Source organism: Schistocerca cancellata, unplaced genomic scaffold (assembly GCF_023864275.1).
Source record: "Schistocerca cancellata isolate TAMUIC-IGC-003103 unplaced genomic scaffold, iqSchCanc2.1 HiC_scaffold_1103, whole genome shotgun sequence".
NCBI classification, from domain to species: domain Eukaryota; kingdom Metazoa; phylum Arthropoda; class Insecta; order Orthoptera; family Acrididae; genus Schistocerca; species Schistocerca cancellata.
This window is the reverse complement of record NW_026047102.1, coordinates 339926-361511: the sequence shown is the minus strand read 5'-3', so window position 1 is coordinate 361511 and position 21586 is coordinate 339926. Positions and strand designations below refer to the sequence as shown.

General features: G+C 38.0%; 1 protein-coding gene across 1 annotated transcript in view; it reads left to right on the top strand.

The window, feature by feature from the left end:
- The first annotated feature begins 255 nt into the window (after positions 1 to 255).
- LOC126156191 (centromere protein I-like) overlaps positions 256 to 21586 on the top strand; it is a 64281-nt gene continuing 42950 nt past the window's right edge. The window contains exons 1-3 of the mRNA XM_049916283.1: positions 256 to 328; positions 7730 to 7855; positions 15585 to 15734. Coding sequence (XP_049772240.1) covers positions 256 to 328; positions 7730 to 7855; positions 15585 to 15734 — 349 coding nt within the window. The remainder of the gene's footprint in view (positions 329 to 7729; positions 7856 to 15584; positions 15735 to 21586) is intronic.

Genomic DNA, 21586 nt, shown 5'->3' with positions numbered 1-21586 from the left:
ATTATATGGTTGCATTAGTGATCGACATTTTGAGCTTCTTTGACAACCTGTGGTGACCTGCAATGGTTACCTGCTTGAGACCTCCAGATTCCTGACACATTATACATTAGTCTCTGAGATTATTTTGTGGGAGGGTAGTAAAATTCAATACTAGAAAATATAAGGCTGTCGAATGCATTATCAAGAGTTGACATGTGGCTTGATTATCCATTGAAACCCTCCTTAAGATTATAATGGGGTTGAATTAACTAAGCCATGGTGGCATATGCAGGCAACTTGTTAGTAGTTGATTCAGATGAATCCAGGACAGCTTTGGAGGAGGGTGCAGGTAAAGTCTTAGGTCAAATGCATCAATGGTACAGAGGTAATAAATTGTCATCTTCTCTCTGTTTCCTGCTGAGCTGTCAAGATGGAAACATAGTACCACTTTTAAGCAGGGTTAAACATCACATCGACTCCAGAGTGGTGAGCATGATAAAACGTTGGGCGAGCTTGGTCCTTGTGAGAGAGAGGATTCAGACATGCGCAATAGGCTTATGTGGTACATGAGACGCTTTTATACCTTCATTTGTACATGGCAGTCTCCTTAGCAGCTGAAGATTGGGACACGGTAAATAGTGCCTCTTGGTCTCTAGCAGAGTGCACGAAGAAGAACGCCTAAGCATACCAGTCTGTGAAGTTTCAGAGTAGGAAAGCACAGCAGGCAGTTTGATGACATTGCTTTGAAGGTGCTCAGCAGGGTTTTCAACTTCACAACTACTTCCAGTAATGTGTCCATTGCAGGTCTCAGCAGTGCAATGGAGCAAGTAGGAAGCACAGTTCCACCAAATGTGGCAGAAGAAATTTGATGAGTGACCTGCAGGGTGCTCAGCAAGACACCCTCCAAAATCAAACAACATCAAGTGACAAGAAGCTCGCATTTTAGAGGACCCAGGAAGGCAGCAATGTCGCCGTGTCGCTAACAGACGGGGAACTCCGTAGTTGTTCTGCAACAGACTGATTACGATGAAGAAGTGTGTCAAAATCTGGAGGGGCCCTGCATAAAAGCTTTTCAGGCTTTTGGATTGTTACCCTACAGACAAAGTGTGCAAGATGACCACAAAGTGCGCAAGATGACCAGGACTCTTCTGAAGGAAACCGGTATGCCAGACGAGATTGTTGAACAACTGTGACTGAATGCACCGTTTCCACTTAGACTGTATGGGCTGCCGAAAGTTCACAGAGAGTGTGTACCAGTGCACTCAATTGTCAGTAACACTGGCACATCAAAGTACACAACAGCCAAGTACTGAAAGAAACTGTTGTTCCCATATGTGGGGAACTGTATTTACCATATCCATTTATCAGAGGACTTCTTGCAATATCTCAAACAAGTGCATGTTGCAGAACCTGATATAGTGGTCAGTTTTGAGGTGGTATCCTTGATAACTTGGGTATCACTGAAAATCTCATTGGAACTGATTGCAGAGAAATTTGGCAATGCTCTTTTGGACATGTTCAGGCACATACTCTCAGTGTATTTTCTGTATGGGGGGGCCAATATTATGAGCAGACAGAAGGTATAGAAATGGGCAGCCGTCTGTCTCCAGTGGTTGCTGGATTATGTTCATGGAGAGGGTTTGAAGTGGAGACATTAGAGATGGCTAGATACAAATCCATATGCTTCTTCAGGTATACAGATGGTGCCTCTGTGATCTGGCCTCATGGTAGGGATAGCCCCAATGAGTTTCTGGTACATCTTAACTCATGCTACTCAAATATTAATTTCACTATGAAACTGGTACAGGATGGCCATTTTTGTCTGTAACTGTCAAAAGGAGAGAAGATAGTTTGTTTGGCTACAATGTGTGTCACAAATCTACACACACTGATATATACATACAAGCCAGCAGCTTTCACAATTCAGTGCAGAAGAATGGAGTTTTGAAGACATTGGTCCACATGATACACACCTTGTCAGACTCTGGAAGTTTGGTAATAAGAATAGAGCCTCTACGATCAGTGTTCTGCAAGGACGGTGAATCTGATAAGGTAAAAATTCCACAAGCAAAAACCGACCTACAAGGTTAGGAGGCAGTTCGTTTTCTAGACAGGTTGTGTGCAGATATCTAGGGGTACATCTACATGAAAAATCAAACTTCAACTGCACATCACCAATGCAGTCTCAAAAGCATCTGAAGTCATTGTATAACTTTGTAAAACAGGAACTACCACCTATAGACTCCCACTGCTGGCAGTCAGACCCTACAGCAATGTGACGCTTTTGCCATTACCAGCTTCAGGGCCAATATGTTGACATTACAGCAGCGCTACATACCACATAAGAATGTCTTGCAGATGGCGCAATGAGGCATGCTTATAATGCTTACCAGAGTGTTTGGTGCCACTGTAGTAGTCACTGCTTGTTATTTTAGGTGTACACCTAGTGGAGATTACTGCCAGTCATCTTGTTGTCTCATACTGGGTCAAGGAGGGGTGAGCTGTACAAGATCCAGATGTTAACCACTAATGGAATCTGAAATACACTCCAGTTAACATACTGACAGATGAATATCTGACAAAACTACTGGGACTCATCTGTTAATAGTTGATGGATCTAGAAAATGTTCCCAAACATACAGAAAAGGCTAATACTTCACCATGTTGTGTGGTTAAGTGTAATTGTTAGAGACCTAGAGTAGTGGTAGATTGGGAAGAGTATGGCAGATTCCACTCCCTTCAATTGTTCAGGGGATACTTCTGCAGGTCTTGTCAAAATCTGCATAAAAGGCTTAGAACTCACAACACACAGTTCAAGTGTCACTGAACGTGAAAGGAGGAGTGATAAACTATCAGCGAAGTACTAAGTGAAGCGGACTCAGTGCATCGAAGCAGACATTACCTTTGCCTGCTTCATCCACATTCCAGTGACTATTTCCTAGAGCCACTGTTGATTTGAACAGCTGCATACAGTGTAGTGGATGGCACATGAAAGTTTACCTAAATAATAATCAGTGGTTGAATAATAGCATTTTTAATGTTGCAATACCATTAATGTGTTCTAGTGATTCATTTATTTGAAAAATATAAGCAGATTACAGTATGTGGCATTTAAAATTGTAGTTTTCCATAGAAACCATTTTGGGAATTCCACAAATGTGGGCACTATACCAGTTGCAGTAGATTGAGATGTACAAACGATAGGCATAGTCACTCCTACAAACATTTGGAGGACACCCCTGCTGGCTTGTGAGCAGACCTGAAGTTATTTCTGGGACACTGACGTAATCAGTGAGCTGGTGACAGGATTCAGTATATAGTTTTTCTGATTATATTTTTAAATCTTTTCATTAATGAGTGTATAGTACCTCCAGCTACAAAAATTGTAAAAAAGTGTAGTAACTTGTATCGTAATTTTTTCAATGGTTATTGGAGAAGGAATGCCATGAAGTTGACTTGTTCATACTTAGTAGAAAGTGTTAATCTGTAAATACTCCGCTTGAAGAAAGATAGCTGCCATCAACTATCCAGCTATTTAAGATACAGAGTACATGTATGGCTCTAAATGGGTACTTGCACTGACCTTTACCAAGGTATTAGGTTTAATATTAATTCACTCTATGTATCATGTTTATGACGTTTTATCCTGTTTTTCATAATTTAATATTTTACACTCTATGTACACTTTTCACGAATCAGGTGATGATACCACTATTTTCCTCCACTTCTCTATCAGTATTTCTCTGCCCTTCATCTCACCGATACAGCAGGCTTCTCAAGGTTCAGACTGTCCAAATGATAAAATTTTGTAATATCTGGTGAGATATTAATTTTTATTCATTCATTCATTCATTCAGCTGTTTGAATGATACTAAATTTGTTATCATAATATAACGAAAATAAAGAGCTCAAGAAATATACATACATACATAATACATAAGTATGCTTTATGAAGATAGGCCAGTAGTTGGCCCTGGCCCTGATGAACGAACTATCGCTGCATTTGTGTAAAATTATTTAGTACAACCTAAATCAGGATGGCCAGACAGAGCAAACATCTCCTTCTGAATATGGAATCAGCATCTTAACAACTGAATCACTTCATTTGGTTGGTCCCTAATGTACAATGTTCTTTGATGCACAGCTTTTCTCTTCATTGGTGCACACATCGAGGACACCTGCTGTTGACTCTAGAACCATGAGTTTGCTACAATGTCCCTTGCACTAACCACAGTCCATTTGGAATGCCTTTAAACATGCCACTATTCCCCACGCACATCTTCATGTTCTCCCCTCAATGCACCTGAAAAACTGAATCAAAATCACACCCATGATGATGAGTGAAATGCTGAAGTCAAGAGAATGACAAGACATTACTGTCATCCTAGCACATGATTTCCTTGCAAAATCGTTACAATATTGAAATGTGACAAGGTGATTATCCCCTTTCATTATTAACCAATACTGTGAGTCCTCTAAGTAATCTTGTATTTTGTAGTACGCATTACTTATAAACATTTTAGCTGCCATTTTAAACAGATGTACTTTAGTATTTTCATCTTCTTGGGCAATTTATTATGCAATTTTATTCCCTGAGAGGAAATGCTGTTTAGAGTTTTTTTTGTTTATTTTTACTTGGTAACTTTTTGTCCAAATTAGGGCTGTAATTTTACCCAACCCATAAAAACCCAAGTGTTTCTTTTGTACCCTGCCAAAATCCCTATAAAACCCAACTATATTTAATTACAAAAATTTAATTAATGTACAAAATGTTCTATAGTTAGCCTTACATATATTAAACAGAACCATTATATTTATTGAAGTCAACTGTCTACTGTGTTCAGTAATATCATGTTTTAACTTTTCTTGCAATATAAGAAACTCATCTAAGTAACATTTTCACTTCCAGAAAAAACTTAAGCCTGATGTACAGTCATAGTGACTGTAAAGTACTATTTACTACTTTTTGAAAGCTTGCACAAATTTGTAGATCTTCATTAATTTCTTGGCTCTTTTCTATCTTAAATTAATTCTTAATTTTGATCAAACAAGCTCATAGATGGTGTAGATTATCTCTATGGATGCAGTGCTGGCAGGGCAAGGAAAGAGGCACTAATAAAGTAGTTCTAAGGAAGAATGAGTGCTTTGAATAAATTAATCATAGGAATTTAAATTTAACAAAAAAGACGGGTTTTATTCATTTTTTTAAATATCTGGGCTTTCCTCAACCCTGGTCCAGATTGGCCCCTTTTTCATGTGTTCAATATGTGAAGAAAAGCTCCAATTTTTACACACTTAAGTTCTTCTTTTATTGAATTTCTTTATTCTAGTCCCTAGATATCTTTGGAATCAACTTCAAAAAAGTAATTAGACTTCTATGGATCAAATGAAAGTTTGATTTTCTTCTAACACTACATCATTTTACTTGGCTCTCTTAGCATAGTACCTTTTACCAACAGAAAATGAGGAAAAAACCTGATGTTGTGATACGTTGGACTATTTGACCTTGTATGGAATTGCAGTAGCATGCCCCCACAGCTAATTAAGATGTCAAAAATAAGCATATGCATGTGTTGCAGCAAATTTTGAAGGAAGTGGAGCCACACCCATCTTCCAGCAGTTGAGACTCTTAATCTTATCTGTAGAAAATTATATTGGGGACTGATGACCATAGATGTTAAGTCCCATAGTGCTCAGCGCCATTTCAAAATTATATTTCTGATTTCATTTCATCTACGTAGAACTCGGGCAGCACAATCCCACATTAATACCGACGCTATTAAGTGTGCAAACGGGGGGCGAGTAACTTGGTATATTACTGCTCTTTATGGGGTAGCAGTACTCAGAATTTTCTTACGTACCTAATTTCCTTTGAGAATGTTATTCTGGAATAAATGTAGAGATTCACTGAAGCCTCAAAAATACAGAATCGTGAAGATGTTTGAAGTGACTGTATAATGAAAATATATTTTATGTATAAAGTGACAGTTTTTTCTCCAGTCACTTCAGTATAGTTTTAACACAAATACGGTGAGGAAAAATTGAAAAATCTGCAACAAAATGACTCTGTTGCCTAGTGGCCTTTTAATTGTTTCACAATGTGAACTGAGAAGGAAAGGTCCTAGCTTAAGAAAAATCCCTTGTGGTTCTAAGGAGTCACAAACTCCATAAAAAGCACTTCACACAACTGTGAATAGTGAACTTTTTTGCTGGTAATAGTTATCACGTAAGCAACCTTCTCAGTGATTTGGGAGTGCAGCAAGTGATAAGAGCAGAAATAAAAGATGAAAGTTTGCATGCATTTCTGACTGCTTCACAATACCCTGGTACTGATATTTTTTCCCTGTTTGTGTGGAGACAAAAAAAAAAATTTTGTAAAAATTTGCATGGATACAAGAGACTGCAAAAAGTCCCTCTGCTACTGTATTCTTTTCCCTGTTAATATAGATGTAAAGCTTTCTTTCCAAATTGATTACCTCTTTTTTTTTTTTTTTTTTTTTTTTTTTTTTTTTTTTTTTTTTTTTTTTTTTTTGAGGCTGCATATTACTCCGATGTGAGAGCAAATAAAATGTTGTTCTTTTGTGAACTTTCTTGTCTATTCTGGTACAGAGTGTTCATAAAACCATTCATAATATGTACCCACCAGAGAATGATGGCTAGATCATTCAAAACTCCCTTATCCTCATACAAATTAGGGATTTTATCATGCAAAGTACGAGGACAAATTTGAATTCAGGGAAATGAAGCAGTGTATGTCGTAGCTAAATGTTTGTATCTTGTCTTCAGAGGCCTGTATGCTAACTCCGTTAAGACTCCCCAGTGCACATTAGCTTTGCTATAATAATTATATTGTCTGATTACAAGAATGACATGCCAGTTCTTGCAGCCCTCTATCTCTGATAACCTCACTATTAGTGGGATGATTTACCTTAAACTTTATTCCTTTGTGCACTCCCCTCCTATCTCCCTGTACTACTTGTAAAACTGACCTAGCATATTTATCTTAATGAATACATGGCCAATAGATACTATGACTATTAAGAATCACACATATTTTCATTCAACATGTTTGTCATGCTTAGTCATAAGTTAAGTTCACATTTAAATTATGTGTGAATTCTGTTAATGTTTCTTATCTTATTTACTCATGAGAAGAAAGCCACCAGTTCTGAAAGTCAGTGATTCATTGTGTTTTCATTTTCTCTGCTAGAGTTTGTGTTTCATTCTTTAAGAAGTGATTCTTCTTCTATCTTGTGTTCGAATTCACTTTTTTCTTTTCTATTCAGCTTATAGATAGTAATTTCCTTTGTGTGTTGGCACTGGTTGCCATATTTTAACATCAGGGGAAGTGTTTTATTAATGTTATCATAGTCAGTTATGTGAGAAAGGGGTATGGGGGGTGGGGGCAATGGTTAAGGTTTTGGACCCATACTGTGCAAGAATGAGACACAGATCCCCATCTGACCTCCCAGATCTAGGGTTAATCAATCTTTCCCTGAATCGTGTAGCTCAAATGCTGAGATGGTTACCTTGGAGTGGCCATGGTTGCTTTTTGTTTTCTGTCCTTATCCACCAAAGGTGTCTCTAAGCGTCTCGATAATTAGTTGCTAAAATGTAACATTATCATATTCCTTCCTGCTATATTTTCAATGACCTTTGAAATATTCTCAGAGGACCTAAATTGTTTCTTTCCTTTATCGACATCAGTATACTTTATATGACTATTAATGCAATAAACATTGTTTTGCAGGTGCAGGATACAAGTACGTGGCAACAGAATTTGACAAGAAACTTGAAGAACTATCAGAAAGAGAGACTGGTCTGAGTGATGTTGAAATTACTATCCTCCTCCGTGTTTTAACAAAAGCCACACTTTGTAAGTGCTATTTTAATTTTCCATCTTCTGTATGTGCCAAAATCATTTTTAATTGATTTTCATATATTTTAGTCTGGTTTCCAAAAATAAATGGTGTTAACTTAGTGACTGTTCAAGTGTTGAAGTATTGCACAATGTAGAGGTGGGGAAGTGACTATTCACAGGTACCCACCTTATCCTCAAGGTAGGATGTTTCACTTACATAGCAAGAATTGACAACATGGGGGTGAGAATGGAAAAGACATGAAGCAATTCCTTGCATACTGAAGACAAGTTGCAAGTTTCACATCCACGTTAAAATAAGATTACCAAGTAGGTAGGGCATCAGACTGCAATCGGATGATGCAGTCCCATCTCAAACATTGAATGAAAGCTCATCAGAGGTCAGTGCACTTAAGGCAAAGTTAGAATGTAGATGGCACCATGGTAATAGGCTTTTTACTTTGTCAGACCTACAAATTCATCACCAGTAGCAAATTCATTGTCGTTGTCCTCGTCTATCACCACCACCTCCTCCTCCTCCTCCTCCTCCTCCTCCTCCTCTCCATTGCATTGCCTTCTTGGCAGTATGTTCCTTCATCCATTTACCAACCACTGATCTGATTATGTGCTCCATCCATCGCTATTTCATTCTCTTTGTGCTCGTGGCTGTCTTCTGTTCCAGTGTGTCCCCTGAACTATTTGTTTGTTTTCTTATCTCTGTAATGGAGAATTATTTGCTCTTCTGAAGGCACTTGAACAGCGGCACAGTTCAGTAAGGCACATTCCTCCATTAGTGACACACCAGTAATCTAGCAGGTTACATATTTAGTTTTGTAGTTAATTCTGAGGTTAGTAATATTAGGGTGGATAGGATGTGTGCAATGCTGCTTGCATACGCAGAAGGAGCTGGCTGCAGTTCATGAACAGCTGAAGACGCTTCTGGCCATGGTCAGTCATCTTCATGCTGTTGCCTCAGGGTGTAGCAGTTATGGATAATATGGCGCATCACATGGAACATCTCAGGTGTCTCTCATTTCGTCCATGGACTGATCCAGACCCACCTCGCAGTGAGGCATGAGGGATCCACCCCCACCACAAGGTGTGTGGTGGGTTGTAACGTGTTCGCATCACTCGAGGCAGAGTGTCAGTATGAAGGCTGGCCTTCTGGCCTTACCCACTCACACTGTGAGTGAACAGGTGGCCGCTCCTGCAGAAGGGTTCGAGCAGGCATACAGGGACAGGTGTTTGCTAGTTATGGAGGTCCAATGTTAAGCACGTTATGGAGCAGAATAGAGGTGAGGGAAATAGGGATAGGGTCCAGGGCTAGAAAGAAGTCTGATATTTACTCGGTATGTCTCATCCGAGGTGCGGAGAAGGCCCTGTCGAGGGTGCGTGGTACCGTCGTCTGCAAGTTGTGGCTCACATCTGCACCAATGACATCTGTCGTTTGGGATTTGAGGCCATCCATAGTTTGTACTGGCGACTGGCACAAGTGGTGAAGACTGGTGCCCTCCGTTGCAGGGTGTAACCAGCTCACAGTTTTTCGGCGTAGTACCTGGAGTTGATGGGTGTGCTTTAGTTTGGAACTGAGTAGAGGATCTCGACCAAAGACTCCGTCGATTCCGTGCCAGTCTTGGTTGCAGATTTTTGGACCTGCATTAAGGGGGTAGAGAGTTGTCGAACTCCTCGTGACAGATCAGCTGTGCACTGCACGAAAGAAACAGCTGCTCAGGCAGGAGAGTACTTGTGGATTGCACGTAGGGGATTTTTTAGGTGATATTTTGAGATTCTCTGAACGCTCACCATTTGATACACGGAGAGTGAAATCAGACTGTGTACAAATTAAAGACACTGTGACAGTCAAACTTTTAATGGTAAATTGCTGAAGCATTTGTAACACAGTTCCTGAATTTGCTGCCCTCCAGGAAAGTTTGTAACACTTACATCAGTTAGGAATAGGTTTGTTTTAAGTAACTGTGTATCTGCAATTTATGAAGTGTGCATTCTGTGTTGTTTGAACTCCTTGATGTATGGCAAGAAAACTAGAGTTATGATATGTATATATGAAAAAAAAACAAAAGAATATGTTGTAATTTTAAATTATTGTAATATGAATATGTTTATGAAAGTTTTGTTTGTTAAAAGCTGATCCACACTTAGGGCACTTGTATTTGTAACATGTAAATGCTGTAGGGAAGTCCCTCTGCAACGAAAGTGGCACGGCGTGATGTAAAAGGTAAGTTTGGTGGTCGAACTGAGTGGCTCCTTTGTGTGAATGACACGCAATGTGTGGCTAGCCTTAGCACGATACACTTCGATCGTGCTAAGAGAGGCAATTGGAAGCTGCATTATAAGGGATTTGCCTTTGATGTGGGTCTGGCTATTACTTGGTATTCAGAGAATAATGTAATGGCTCTAATATGTTGAAAATCCGATGCCAAGAAGAGATTTTATAGAGCATTCGCGCATCAAGAGCCGTGAGTACAGTCAGCCGCCATTTCGCCTGCCACTAATCTTCGCCACTGCCTCACAGACTTCATACATTCAGTTAAGTAATATATATTGGCGTGGACCAGTTAATTTTTGTGTTTCAATAATAATCACATAAAACGTCAATTCGTGTTTCAAACCGTAACTTCAGTCCTAATCACGAACCTATGCGGGGTCCTCGCCAAAGTGCTACTAAAACTGAGTAGCTTATCCTGATTTAAATGAACAATTCTGGCATTCATGTGTTTAAAAGTGATGTTTGGTCTAAAGTAAAAGGAGTAGAAAAAGTTAAAGTAAGAGTAAAATTTGGATGCTTTGTGTATGGACTACTCCAAGTGAAATTGTTAAGGTAGCAAGTTTAAATACAAAAAAGCTAAAACCATAAAAGTGATGTTGGATAGGTTTTTGCTAAAGTATCCTTAGTTTATCATAAAATATAGTTTTGTAGTATTACAGTGCAAGAGTGTGTTAATACTATTGCCAAGAACACCTGCTTCACAGGTGATTAAAATAAAAGTACATATAAATCTTTAATGATCTGAACTGATTTGCGGTAGTACTGTTAGAAGTGAAGTTATGAACATTTTCAAAGACAGTGTAGTTTTTTACTTTTGCAATAATCAAAGAACCTTGGCTAATGGAACTATACCAGTCCCCATCATATTGTCCTCCTATTAAGAAAAAAATGAACTATTATTGTTATTAAGCAAAACTGCTATAAGCAGAGGAGCTTAATCAGTGCATTTAAGATGTTATTCATCTTTATTTGTGTTATTCATGTCAGTCAAGATAGAAGTCCCTCATGTCCAAAATTAGTTCTGCACTTCATGCAGTGATGTTTCAGTATTTTGATTAAGTAATGCTATTGATCGTGGCTGTCATTAGTATGAACTCGGTGCAGTTTTGGTCCCCATAATTTACTGGTGCGTGTGTTATTGGTAACTGCTACTACACACAGTGCAGAGTGCACTGTGTCTGTTTGTATCCTGTTTGCTATTCAAAGGGAAGTCTCAAAAAAGTAAATTCAGTAACTAATAAACATATTTTCTCAAATATGTATTTCCAAATTAAGGTGTCTAATTAGGCTGGCGGCTGTTTATGTTTTTTCATTCACTTATAGTTCTACCACTTCTGTTAACTGCCAAGGTCAAGGCCTGTTTAGTTTTATTGTCAACTGCACAAAATTTGAAATTATAGACAGATACCCTTTTCCATTAGACACATGCTCTGTCAAACTTTGAAATCCTCTCAGAGGGTAACATTAACATGTTTCACGGCACATTAGTGTTATAAGTTGTCACATTTAAGTTCTTCGAACCAAAAGGTGACTGAACCCAAAGTAGAAGTCTGTGAAATATTTAGCAAGACATGGAATTTATATAAAAAACCATGGGTTAGATGACATGCTAGGATAGATTGTTGTTGCAGTTGACAAAAATATAGTTTCTATTGAGGTAGAATTTGGGTCTAACTGCAAAGTTATCTGGATGTGAGGAACAGGTGTAGGTGGACCCAAGTTAATTATTGTATTTTTTTTTTTATTTTTTTATTTTATTTATCGGCTACCTGAATGTGTTGCGACAGTCTTAGATCATCCGAGGAAAGTCTAAGTTCAATAGCACGGAAATTACTAATTCGATCATTGTTAGATCGATGTGATGTTAACCTGCTGAATGTAGACTGGGGCGTCTGTGGATTCATTGCTGGTGGTACGGACAGACAATCTTGTGAAATACTCTTGCACTGGTTTTCCGAAAACTGACTTGAGCAGCTAGCTTGGCAGCCCATGTGCAATGGAAATGATTCAGGCCTTGTAAGTACAAACAGACATGACCTTATTGACAGTGTCAATATAGATGCAGGGATTAGTGATCATGATGTCATCATAGCAGCAAAGGTCACTGAAGTTAATAATTTCATAAAGAAAGCTAGAAGAGTATTTTTGCTTGAAAGAGCAGATATGTAGTTGTTATCATCCTATTTAGACAATGAATGGACATTGTTTAGTTCCAATATGGTGGACATAGAGGAATTATGGGCAAAGTTGAAACTGATTGCAACTCATGGTGTGGAGAAGCACGTGTCAAAGATGTGGATTAAGGATGGAAAAGATCCATCATTATTTAATAACGAAATTATGAAAATGCTGAGGAAGCACAGACTGTTGCATTCTCGGTTCAAATGATGAGTGGTAAAAATTTATAGAAATGTGTCCATCTGTAAAAAGATCCAAATGCAGAGCATATAGCAATTTCCATTATTACCCTGTAAAATAAGGTCACAGCGAGAAGTGTAAAGCAACTTCCACTTTCATACCTTAACGAAAGATGTTGCCATGAAGCCAGGAAAATTCTTATCCTGTGTAAAATCGCTAAGCGGGTTGAAGGCCGCTATCCAGTCTGATGTAGCAGTAAAAGAAGGCATAAGGAAAGCTGAAGTTTTAAATTTCGTATTTAATAAGTCATCCATGCAGGAGGATTGTGCAAACAAATTTTCATTTGACTGTCATATAGGCTCATAGTAGGACATAGTAATGGGTATACCATGCATAGAGAAGCAACTGAATAGGTTGAATCTCTAGGACCAGATATAATCCCAGTTCAGTTTTACAGATCATACTCTACAGCATTGGCCACTTTACTTAGCTTGTATTTATTGCGAATCTCTGGCCTGGTGCAAAGGTGCAAATGACTGGAAAAATGTACAGGTGACTGTATGTAAGTAGACTAAAAGAATAAACTCCCAAAATTACAGACAAATGTACTTAATATTGGTTTTCTGCTGAATTCTTGAACATATTCTGAGTTGGAGAATAATACATTTCCTTGAGTCTGAAAAGCTCCTTTCCACAAGCCAGCATGGGTTTAGAAAGCATCTCACATATGAAACTCAGTTTGCCCTTTTCTCACATGATATACTGTGGACCCTGGATGATGAGCAACAAGTAGATTCTGTATTTCTAGATTTCTGGAAAGCATTTGATATTGTGTCCCACTGGAGACAGACTATTAATAAAGGTATAAGCATACAGAATAGGTTCTCAAATATGTGAGTGGCTCAAGACTTCCTAAGTTGTAGACCCAGTACACTGTCCTCAGTGGAAAGTGTCCATCAGAGACAGAGGAGTACTCCAGGGAAATGTGGTAGAACTACTCTTATTCTCTAAATACATAAATGATCTACCTAAAAACAAAGATGATGTGACTTACCAAATGAAAGTGCTGGCAGGTCGACAGACACACAAACACACACAAAATTCAAGCTTTCGCAACAAACTGTTGCCTCATCAGGAAAGAGGGAAGGAGTGGGAAAGACGAAAGGATGTGGGTTTTAAGAGAGGGTAAGGAGTCATTCCAGTCCCGGGAGCGGAAAGACTTACCTTAGGGGGAAAAAAAGGACGGGTATACACTCGCTCGCACACGCACACGCACACGCACACGCACATCCATCCACACATATACAGACACAAGCAGACATATTTAAAGACCAAAATGACATAAATGATCTGGCGGACAGGGCTAGCAAGAATCTGCAACTGTGTGCAAATGACACTGTGGTGCACAGGAAGGTGTCATTGTTGAGTAACTCTAGCGGGGTACAAGATGACTTGGATGAATTTCTAGTAGGTGTGCTAAATTTCTAGTAGATGTGCTAAATGACAGTTTGCTTTCTATATGTAGAAAAATGTAAATTAATACAGGTGAGTAGCAGAAAAAGAACTCTTAATGTTCAAATGCTGCATTAGTAGTGTCGTATTTGACACACATGTTGATTAAATATATAGGTGTAGTGCTGCAAAGTGATATGAAATAGGATCAGCATGTGAGGACAGTAGTGAAGGCGAATGGTCTGCTGTGGTTTATTGGGAGAATTTTGAGAAAGTGTAACTCATCTATAAATGAGACTGTGTATAGAATACTGGGGTGACCCATTCTTGAGTACTACTTGAATGTTTAGGATCTGCACCAGGGTTGATTAAAGGAAGACATCAATGGAATTCAGAGGCTTGCTGCTAGAATTGTTACAGGTAGGTTCAATCAACACACAAATATTACTGAGATGCTTTGTGAACTCAAGTGGGAATCCCTGGAAGGAAGACAACTTTCTTTTCACAAAACACTGTTGATAAAATTTAGAGAAGCAGCATTAGAAGCTGCCTGCAGAGCTATCATACTACTGCCAATGTACAGTTTGCATAAGATTCACAAAGATAAGAGAAATTAGGGTTCTTATGGAGGCAAATATGCAGTCATATTTCCCTCACTCTATTTTCATGTGGAACAGAAAAGGGAATAACTAGTAGTGGCACAAAGACTGGCGGAGTGTAGGTGTAGATGCAGATGCTGTCAGTGTCCTACCTACAGCCCTCTGCCTACTCCTGGTATACCATGTCCCATTCCTCCATATCTGCTATTCCAATGTATCTTCATTTCATTAATGGCTAGTTGTAGTGCTTACTTTTCAGCAATAATCAAGTGTTCTTGATATTTGACAATGATCCTCTTTTTTTTCATTTTCTTTTTCCTTTTTATTTTTTATTTTAATTTATATATATATATATATGCAGTCTAATGATAGCTTCCTCTTTCTGTGTTAGATGAAAGAATTTGAAATTTGGGCCACTGACGTAATCAAAGTTGCCATTTCTTATCCCTAACATTTGTCACTTCTTTCATGCACCTTAGTAGAATAGTTGTAGTAATGCACAGAGATGAAAAAGATAAACTTGAATAAGAAACAAAATTATTAGTGAATTAGTCAGTTGCCACTGTTAGCCCATTTCATCTGCCTGTCTGGAATGTTTATTGGTTTTCAGCTACTGGTAGAATGTATTTTTTTGTAGTACAGTTGTTGTTACAGTTTTATTTTTAGCTACAATAACACACAAGCTGACAGCGGGAACCTTGTGTTTTCATGATAGAATAAAATGCTTATGTAACTATTGAAACAGCAGCAGCAAACAAAATAAGTGTTTTAACATGTCTAATGTTATAGCAAACAAGAAAACGGAATCGAAAGCCTTGACAGGCTGTGTAAAGTATGGTACATATAAAACTAACAGCAGGAAAATACTCTCGACAATACTAGAGATAGAATAATGAGTAAAAACCTACTAAAGGTAGCACATGAATGTTGCAGCATGTATGGTTAAAACACAAATAAAGACACTGTTTTTTGTACAATAATGATATGAAATTGTTATAATGTTATGTTAGAGAAGTACATTCTTAGTAACTGTACTGTTTCCTATGCACAGCTATAAAGCGTTTCCAGAAACTTCTGCATTGTGTTGTGCCAGAGACAATTGTGCAGAAAGAACACATACAAACTGTTGTCATCTTGATGCTTGTGAGACACGTGTATGAACCACCTGAAAAGAGTATTGCTGTCCTCCAGTGGCTCATTGGTGAGTTTTTAAGGGGTAAATAGTATAATTTGTAGTTAATGATCTAAAAAGATTTAATTATGAAACAGTTGGCTGATTTTATATAAACACTGGTGATGGGGGTTCACTTTTGGCCTTAGTTCATAAATTGAACTTACGTTCAGGAATCCACTCTGTTGTGGAACTCTAAACTTGGATCAACTGAACAAGATGATCTAAATTAGCATGAAACGCACTTTGCAACACCATTAAAATTAGCTATCAAAACAGTTATGGAGCTTTGGCTGCAGTTACTAACTGTGCATTTTAGTTTCACAGTATATATTATTGACATTGTCTTGGTGTAAAGATGGAGGAAAATAAGCAGAAACTAATCTACAGTTGAAAATGACTTATTCCTGGAAACTGTATTGAAACCATACAAAGTCAGCCAAAAAAAAAAAAAAAAAAAAAAAGACTGAAGTTACTATGGCCAACAAAGGAAAGATGTGCTAAGAAGTTGCCATTAACTTTAACTCACAGGACATAGGGACAAATCACAACTAGAAAAATTTGAAAACTTGTTATGACAATGTAGAGAAAAGAACCAAGAAAGCATTCACACATGACAAGATATAATTGCAACCCTTTACAATTATAAGTGGCATTCAAAAAGAAACAAGCTGGAGGCATAATTACAGAAACCAGTACTTGTATCTTAGAAGTATTGACGCTGGTTGTTGACACTTGTCCCACTGTGACACAAGGTGGTGAATGGCTGTCTCATAAAATTCCCAGGGCTGTGATGTTAACCAGTTCCGTATGTAAAGCTGGACGTCGTTGTCCGAGGTGAATCGTTTGCCCCTCAGAGCCTTTTTTAAGGTGACCAAAAAATGGCCCCCTTCTGATTCACTTCCTGCAGCACGGGACAACGGTGAATGCCCAGCATTACTCTTAAACATTGACTACCCTTCGCCAAGCAATCAAATCGAAACAACTAGGCAGTCTCACCTGTGGGGTTATTCTGCTCCACGACAATGCAAAGCCTCATGTGGCCAACACAGTCGCGGCACTCCTGCAGAAATTCAAATGGGAGGCTCCTGGCCACCCTCCACACAGTCTGGGCCTTTCTCCCTGAAATTAAGCCATTTTTGGTCTGCTTACAAAGGCTCTGAGGGGCAAACAATTCACCTTGGATGACAATGTCCAGCTGTATGTGTGGAACTGCTTAACATTGCAGCTCCAGGAATTTTATGAGACACCCACTCACTGCCTTGTCACAATAGCAAGGGTCAATACTTCTAACATGTTTCTGTAATTATGCCTCTAACTTCATTCTTTTTGAATGCCCCTTATATTACATTCAATCTTTAAGTAATTACATGTAGTGTGTAAAATCACACAAAAACACTTGTCAAAACTTTTCAAGTCTGAATTCCATGAAACTAGAGGCAGTAATTTGTCAGGCCTGCTGTTAAGTAAGTGGACAGTAGCTGATTGCAGCCCTGAAGCAACAATTTTTTCTTATTTCCAACTGTTGTGGTACCGATGTGGATTTTCATTCCGAATCTACACATGATGGCTTATATACATATTAATATGCTCGGATTAATTTTTTGAGACAAATTTGCTGTTTAACAGATAGTGTATAATGTTACTCATTATGTCGTTGTTCATTCCATGTTCTGAAAAAATTGAAATAACTCTGAAGGTTGCATTTCATTGTCAATATCAGTAAATGAGTAGACAATTGTAACTTCAAACGAAAATGTTGTTGTCCTTGTTGATGACAGTGAAAATTAAGATGAAGGAGAGTGTGTTCACATTGAGCTGGTAAGAATGGTAATGTAAGATAGCTGTGACAGCAGTACTTCATGTGTTTTGAACTGAATGTAACCTCTATTGATAGGCAAATGAGCAACATGCAAGCTGGGATTCTGTGATAGGGCCTATGCCCCCCCCCCCCCACCCACCCACCCACACACACACAATTGTTCTCAATGTGAAATACCAGTTTTAGAAAAGGAGATTAGAGTGCCTTGAATACAAACATTAAATAAAAGCAAGTGCTTGTTTGCAAAACATGGAGATTGATAATATTTAAAGTACATAGTGAAGAACTAGAGCTAAAAATATGAAAAGAAAATTGGATTTCAGACCCTTCGTAAATCTTTTTCAATTTTTCAACTGTTTTTATGCAAATATGTAGTTAATAAACACTGCCCTCATTGCAACGTGACTTCTGATTCATTTTGTGGTGGCATTGAAATTTCTTCGTAAACTCTTCTCCTAACTAATACTGTTTCATATTTTTAATTTTAATCGAACTTCAACAACTCAGCATTTTGCAAATTAACAAACATTGCCAGATGTGAAAGGAGTGGCAAGTGGGGAAAAAACAGTTCCAAGGACTCAGGATCCTCTGGACTGTAGTACAGGATGCAGCCATTGAGCCACTGAACCAGTCTTCATGCGATCACTGATTGATAAGTATCACTTTGCTAATTGAATTACATATGAATCATCCAATGTTCATTTACAAAAAATCATTTTCTCATCTACCATCATAGATTTGCATGAAACTTTGCGAATTTGTTCTCTTCATGGAGATAAGTAACCATAGCAAATTATAACACTTAGTTTCCCCTCTGTTTCCATTTTATGGCATGTCAAAGTTTGAAAGTTCTGTCATTTTTAACAATGTGATGGCGTGAAACATGTGCTAATATTTTGGAGATAAAGGACCATTTCTTTATTTATCATCCAAACTATGTGATGTTTTGTGTTTATCTGCTCAGTAGCATAAGAATTGTTAAAATAATAAATAAGTAAATAAAAAATATGTCATAGCTTTACGTAAAACCATCTGGACAGGACAAAAAGTATACTTGCATCTTTGTTGTTTATATTGTAATAAAAAAAAAATAATAATAAAAACACAACCGTTATATCGAATATCACATGAAGGAAAAGGAATAGCTTTTATTTCCAAAATAATCCTCAAAGCATGGATTCTCTCTTCAACAGATAATAATTTTTAATTTTTTCATGAGGACCTAAAATAACCCACAACCATATCAAAGGTGCTGAGCAGCATATTTTTGGAAGAGAAATTGTAAGATTCAACTTACGGAAGAACCTTGCTGAAACAGTCAAGTTACTTAAATTTTTCAAACAACATAACAGATAGTAGATTAATATGTAGCAGTAATATTATTTTTTTCAGAATAGAAAGAACACAAAGGAAGCAACTAGTCTGGTAGCAGAGTACTTGTGGAGTGCACATGAACGTTTTTTAGGCTAACGGTAGTCTGATGCACTCAGATGAACACTCGCTAATCGATATGTAGCAAAGGAAGTCAGACCATGTTTAGAGTAGACACTTCAACTGTCAAACTTTTTTCAGAATAACCGTCAAAGTATTCGTAAAAAAAGTTCCCGAGATTACTGCTCCCCAGGAAAGCTCACGTGCTAAAATTATTCTTGGGACCCAGAGCTGGCTGAAACCTGAAGTGGAAAGCTCTGAGATACTTAGCCGGTTATGGAACGTATATCGGAAAGACAGATTAGAGGCCACAGGAGGGGAAGTGTTCATTGCAGTTGACAAAAATATTCTCTCTATTCAGGTTGAAGTGGAGTACAACAGTGAAGCTATCTGGTCACCTATAACAGGTGTAGGTGAAACTAAGTTAATTGCTGGATGTTTTTACTAGCCACCTGAATCTGCCGTGACATTTCTGAGTCTTTCAAAGAAAGTCTGTGGTTGATAGTGCGCAAGTACCAAGATCATGCAGTACTAACTAGAGGTGACTTAACCTACCAGTTATAGACTCGGATGCCTATGGATTCATTGTGGGGAGGGGGGGGGGGGGGGGGGGGGGCGGGGGAGGGAGAGTAATGCGAAATACTTTTGAACACTTTTTCTGAAAACTGTCGTGAGCAGCTAGCATGACACTCGTTACGTAGCCGATAATTTCCTTAACCTAACTTTATAGATCGAGAAGATTATTTTGAACTTAAGCAGTGTGGGAGTAGGCTTATTTACATATGTTTTGCATTAATGACAAGTTCTTTAGTATTTGCTTCTTTTCAACATGTATGTGGTTAGAACAAAACTGTAGGTTTGTAATGTCACTAGGTTTTGAACTGATGATTGCAGTTGAACTTGCCTTGATCCATGAAATTTCGTGTCATAGATGATTCTAGTTCACAGCAATAAAATTTGAAATTAAATTTTATGCGATGCAAGATTTCAGAGTTCATCTTGATAAGAGTACTTGTGGGGTGGCGGGTGGAAATAATTGTGATAAATATTTTGTATTTATGCCGTTGTTTGCTGTTCTCAACACTGGCTCTCTAACTACAATAATGGCAACCAGAAAGTGATTAGCAAAACGTGAAGACTGTAATTAGAATTCCTAGTGCCCACTTCATCTGAGAAATACATTTATAGCTCTGAGGAATTAGGAGATTGTCTGGGATTCATAATCAAAAACTATTCTTTCTAAAATGTTAACTATATTCTGAAAGTCACAGACCAAAAAGAATCCACACAATCCAACTACCAGAGCAGTTTAGAGTCTAATGCGCTGATGCAACTATAACTGTTCAAATTAAATGTTTAAGTGAATGCTCGCCATAATTTGACAATAATGTTCATCAAACGCCACGCTAAATAATGGTAGAATGTCTGACCCGCGGCGGCATGTGAAAATACGACATACTCAAACTGAATATAGATCATTAAAGTCACCCCAGAATTAACACTTTACTCGAAAACAATTTCATGGTTACACGTATCCCGATTAACTTATTACGGCATCCAAGGCTGTTCATAGCAATGATACTGATGCGACGTGACTCCCGGCACAGGTGGTGCGCTAATCAGTGTCTGGAGAGAACTGGGGCCTTCCTTTCTCGCGCAGCGTTCTTACATATGAAGCTGCGGTGCGGACGGCTAAGGGAACGTCTGATCAAATCCGCTCTCCCAACTAGCCGCTGGGCTAGTAATGCACCACTTTAAGTTATTGAATTAATCATTGCTTCCTTTGCTGATGGCCAATGAAGCTCTCAATTTAAATGTGCAATCAGCACACAGGTAAGTAATCATAATAAAAGTCTGACGTGGCGAAGTCAAATATTTTGGGCGAGAGAATTAATTTAATTACACTACACGCAGTAGACGAGCTCTGAACTTGCCCTTTGGAGATACGCTATCGCTATAGTTTTATAGTTATTCAGTTGAAACTTCTCACATCTTTATGATTATAGCGGATCTCCATTCTACTTAAATTTAAACATCCTAGCTTTATTTATTCGCCTACTTAATCTATCTTGCTTCCTTAATTTCTAAGACAAAAACCAGAAATCCATGAATTTCAACTAAAATTTTAATTTGTGAGATCCAGAATACTGTTTCTACTAAATTATTATGAAAAAGGAATCTAAATATAAATTTGTAAGTTTCTACCTCTTTTCTGTTGCGCCAATGATTTTTACAGAAAAACATCCAAATTTCGAAAATGGTTAAAGTTATTGAACTGATATTCAACACATATTGATTTAGTATTACTCCTGACATGCTAGAAACGTTTCAGGTTATTTACTTGATTTTTAAAGTATTGCGCAACATTTTTGACGTCGGAGCTAGTTACAGTGGAGTGGCTGGCACACAATGGAAAGACTGATGTGAATTTTATATGGCGTGAGTAGGCTGCTTCCCTACATACTTTCTCTGTGCTAGTCTTAAGATCAGGTGCTTTATACAATTGACCCTTAACAGTCATGCCCTTTCTTTCTTTTGTTAAAAGTGAAGTTTCTGGACATAACATAACATACTGTTATTTAAATTTGCTGAATGTAACCATCAGGCCAAATGTAAAGTAGTACTTTAA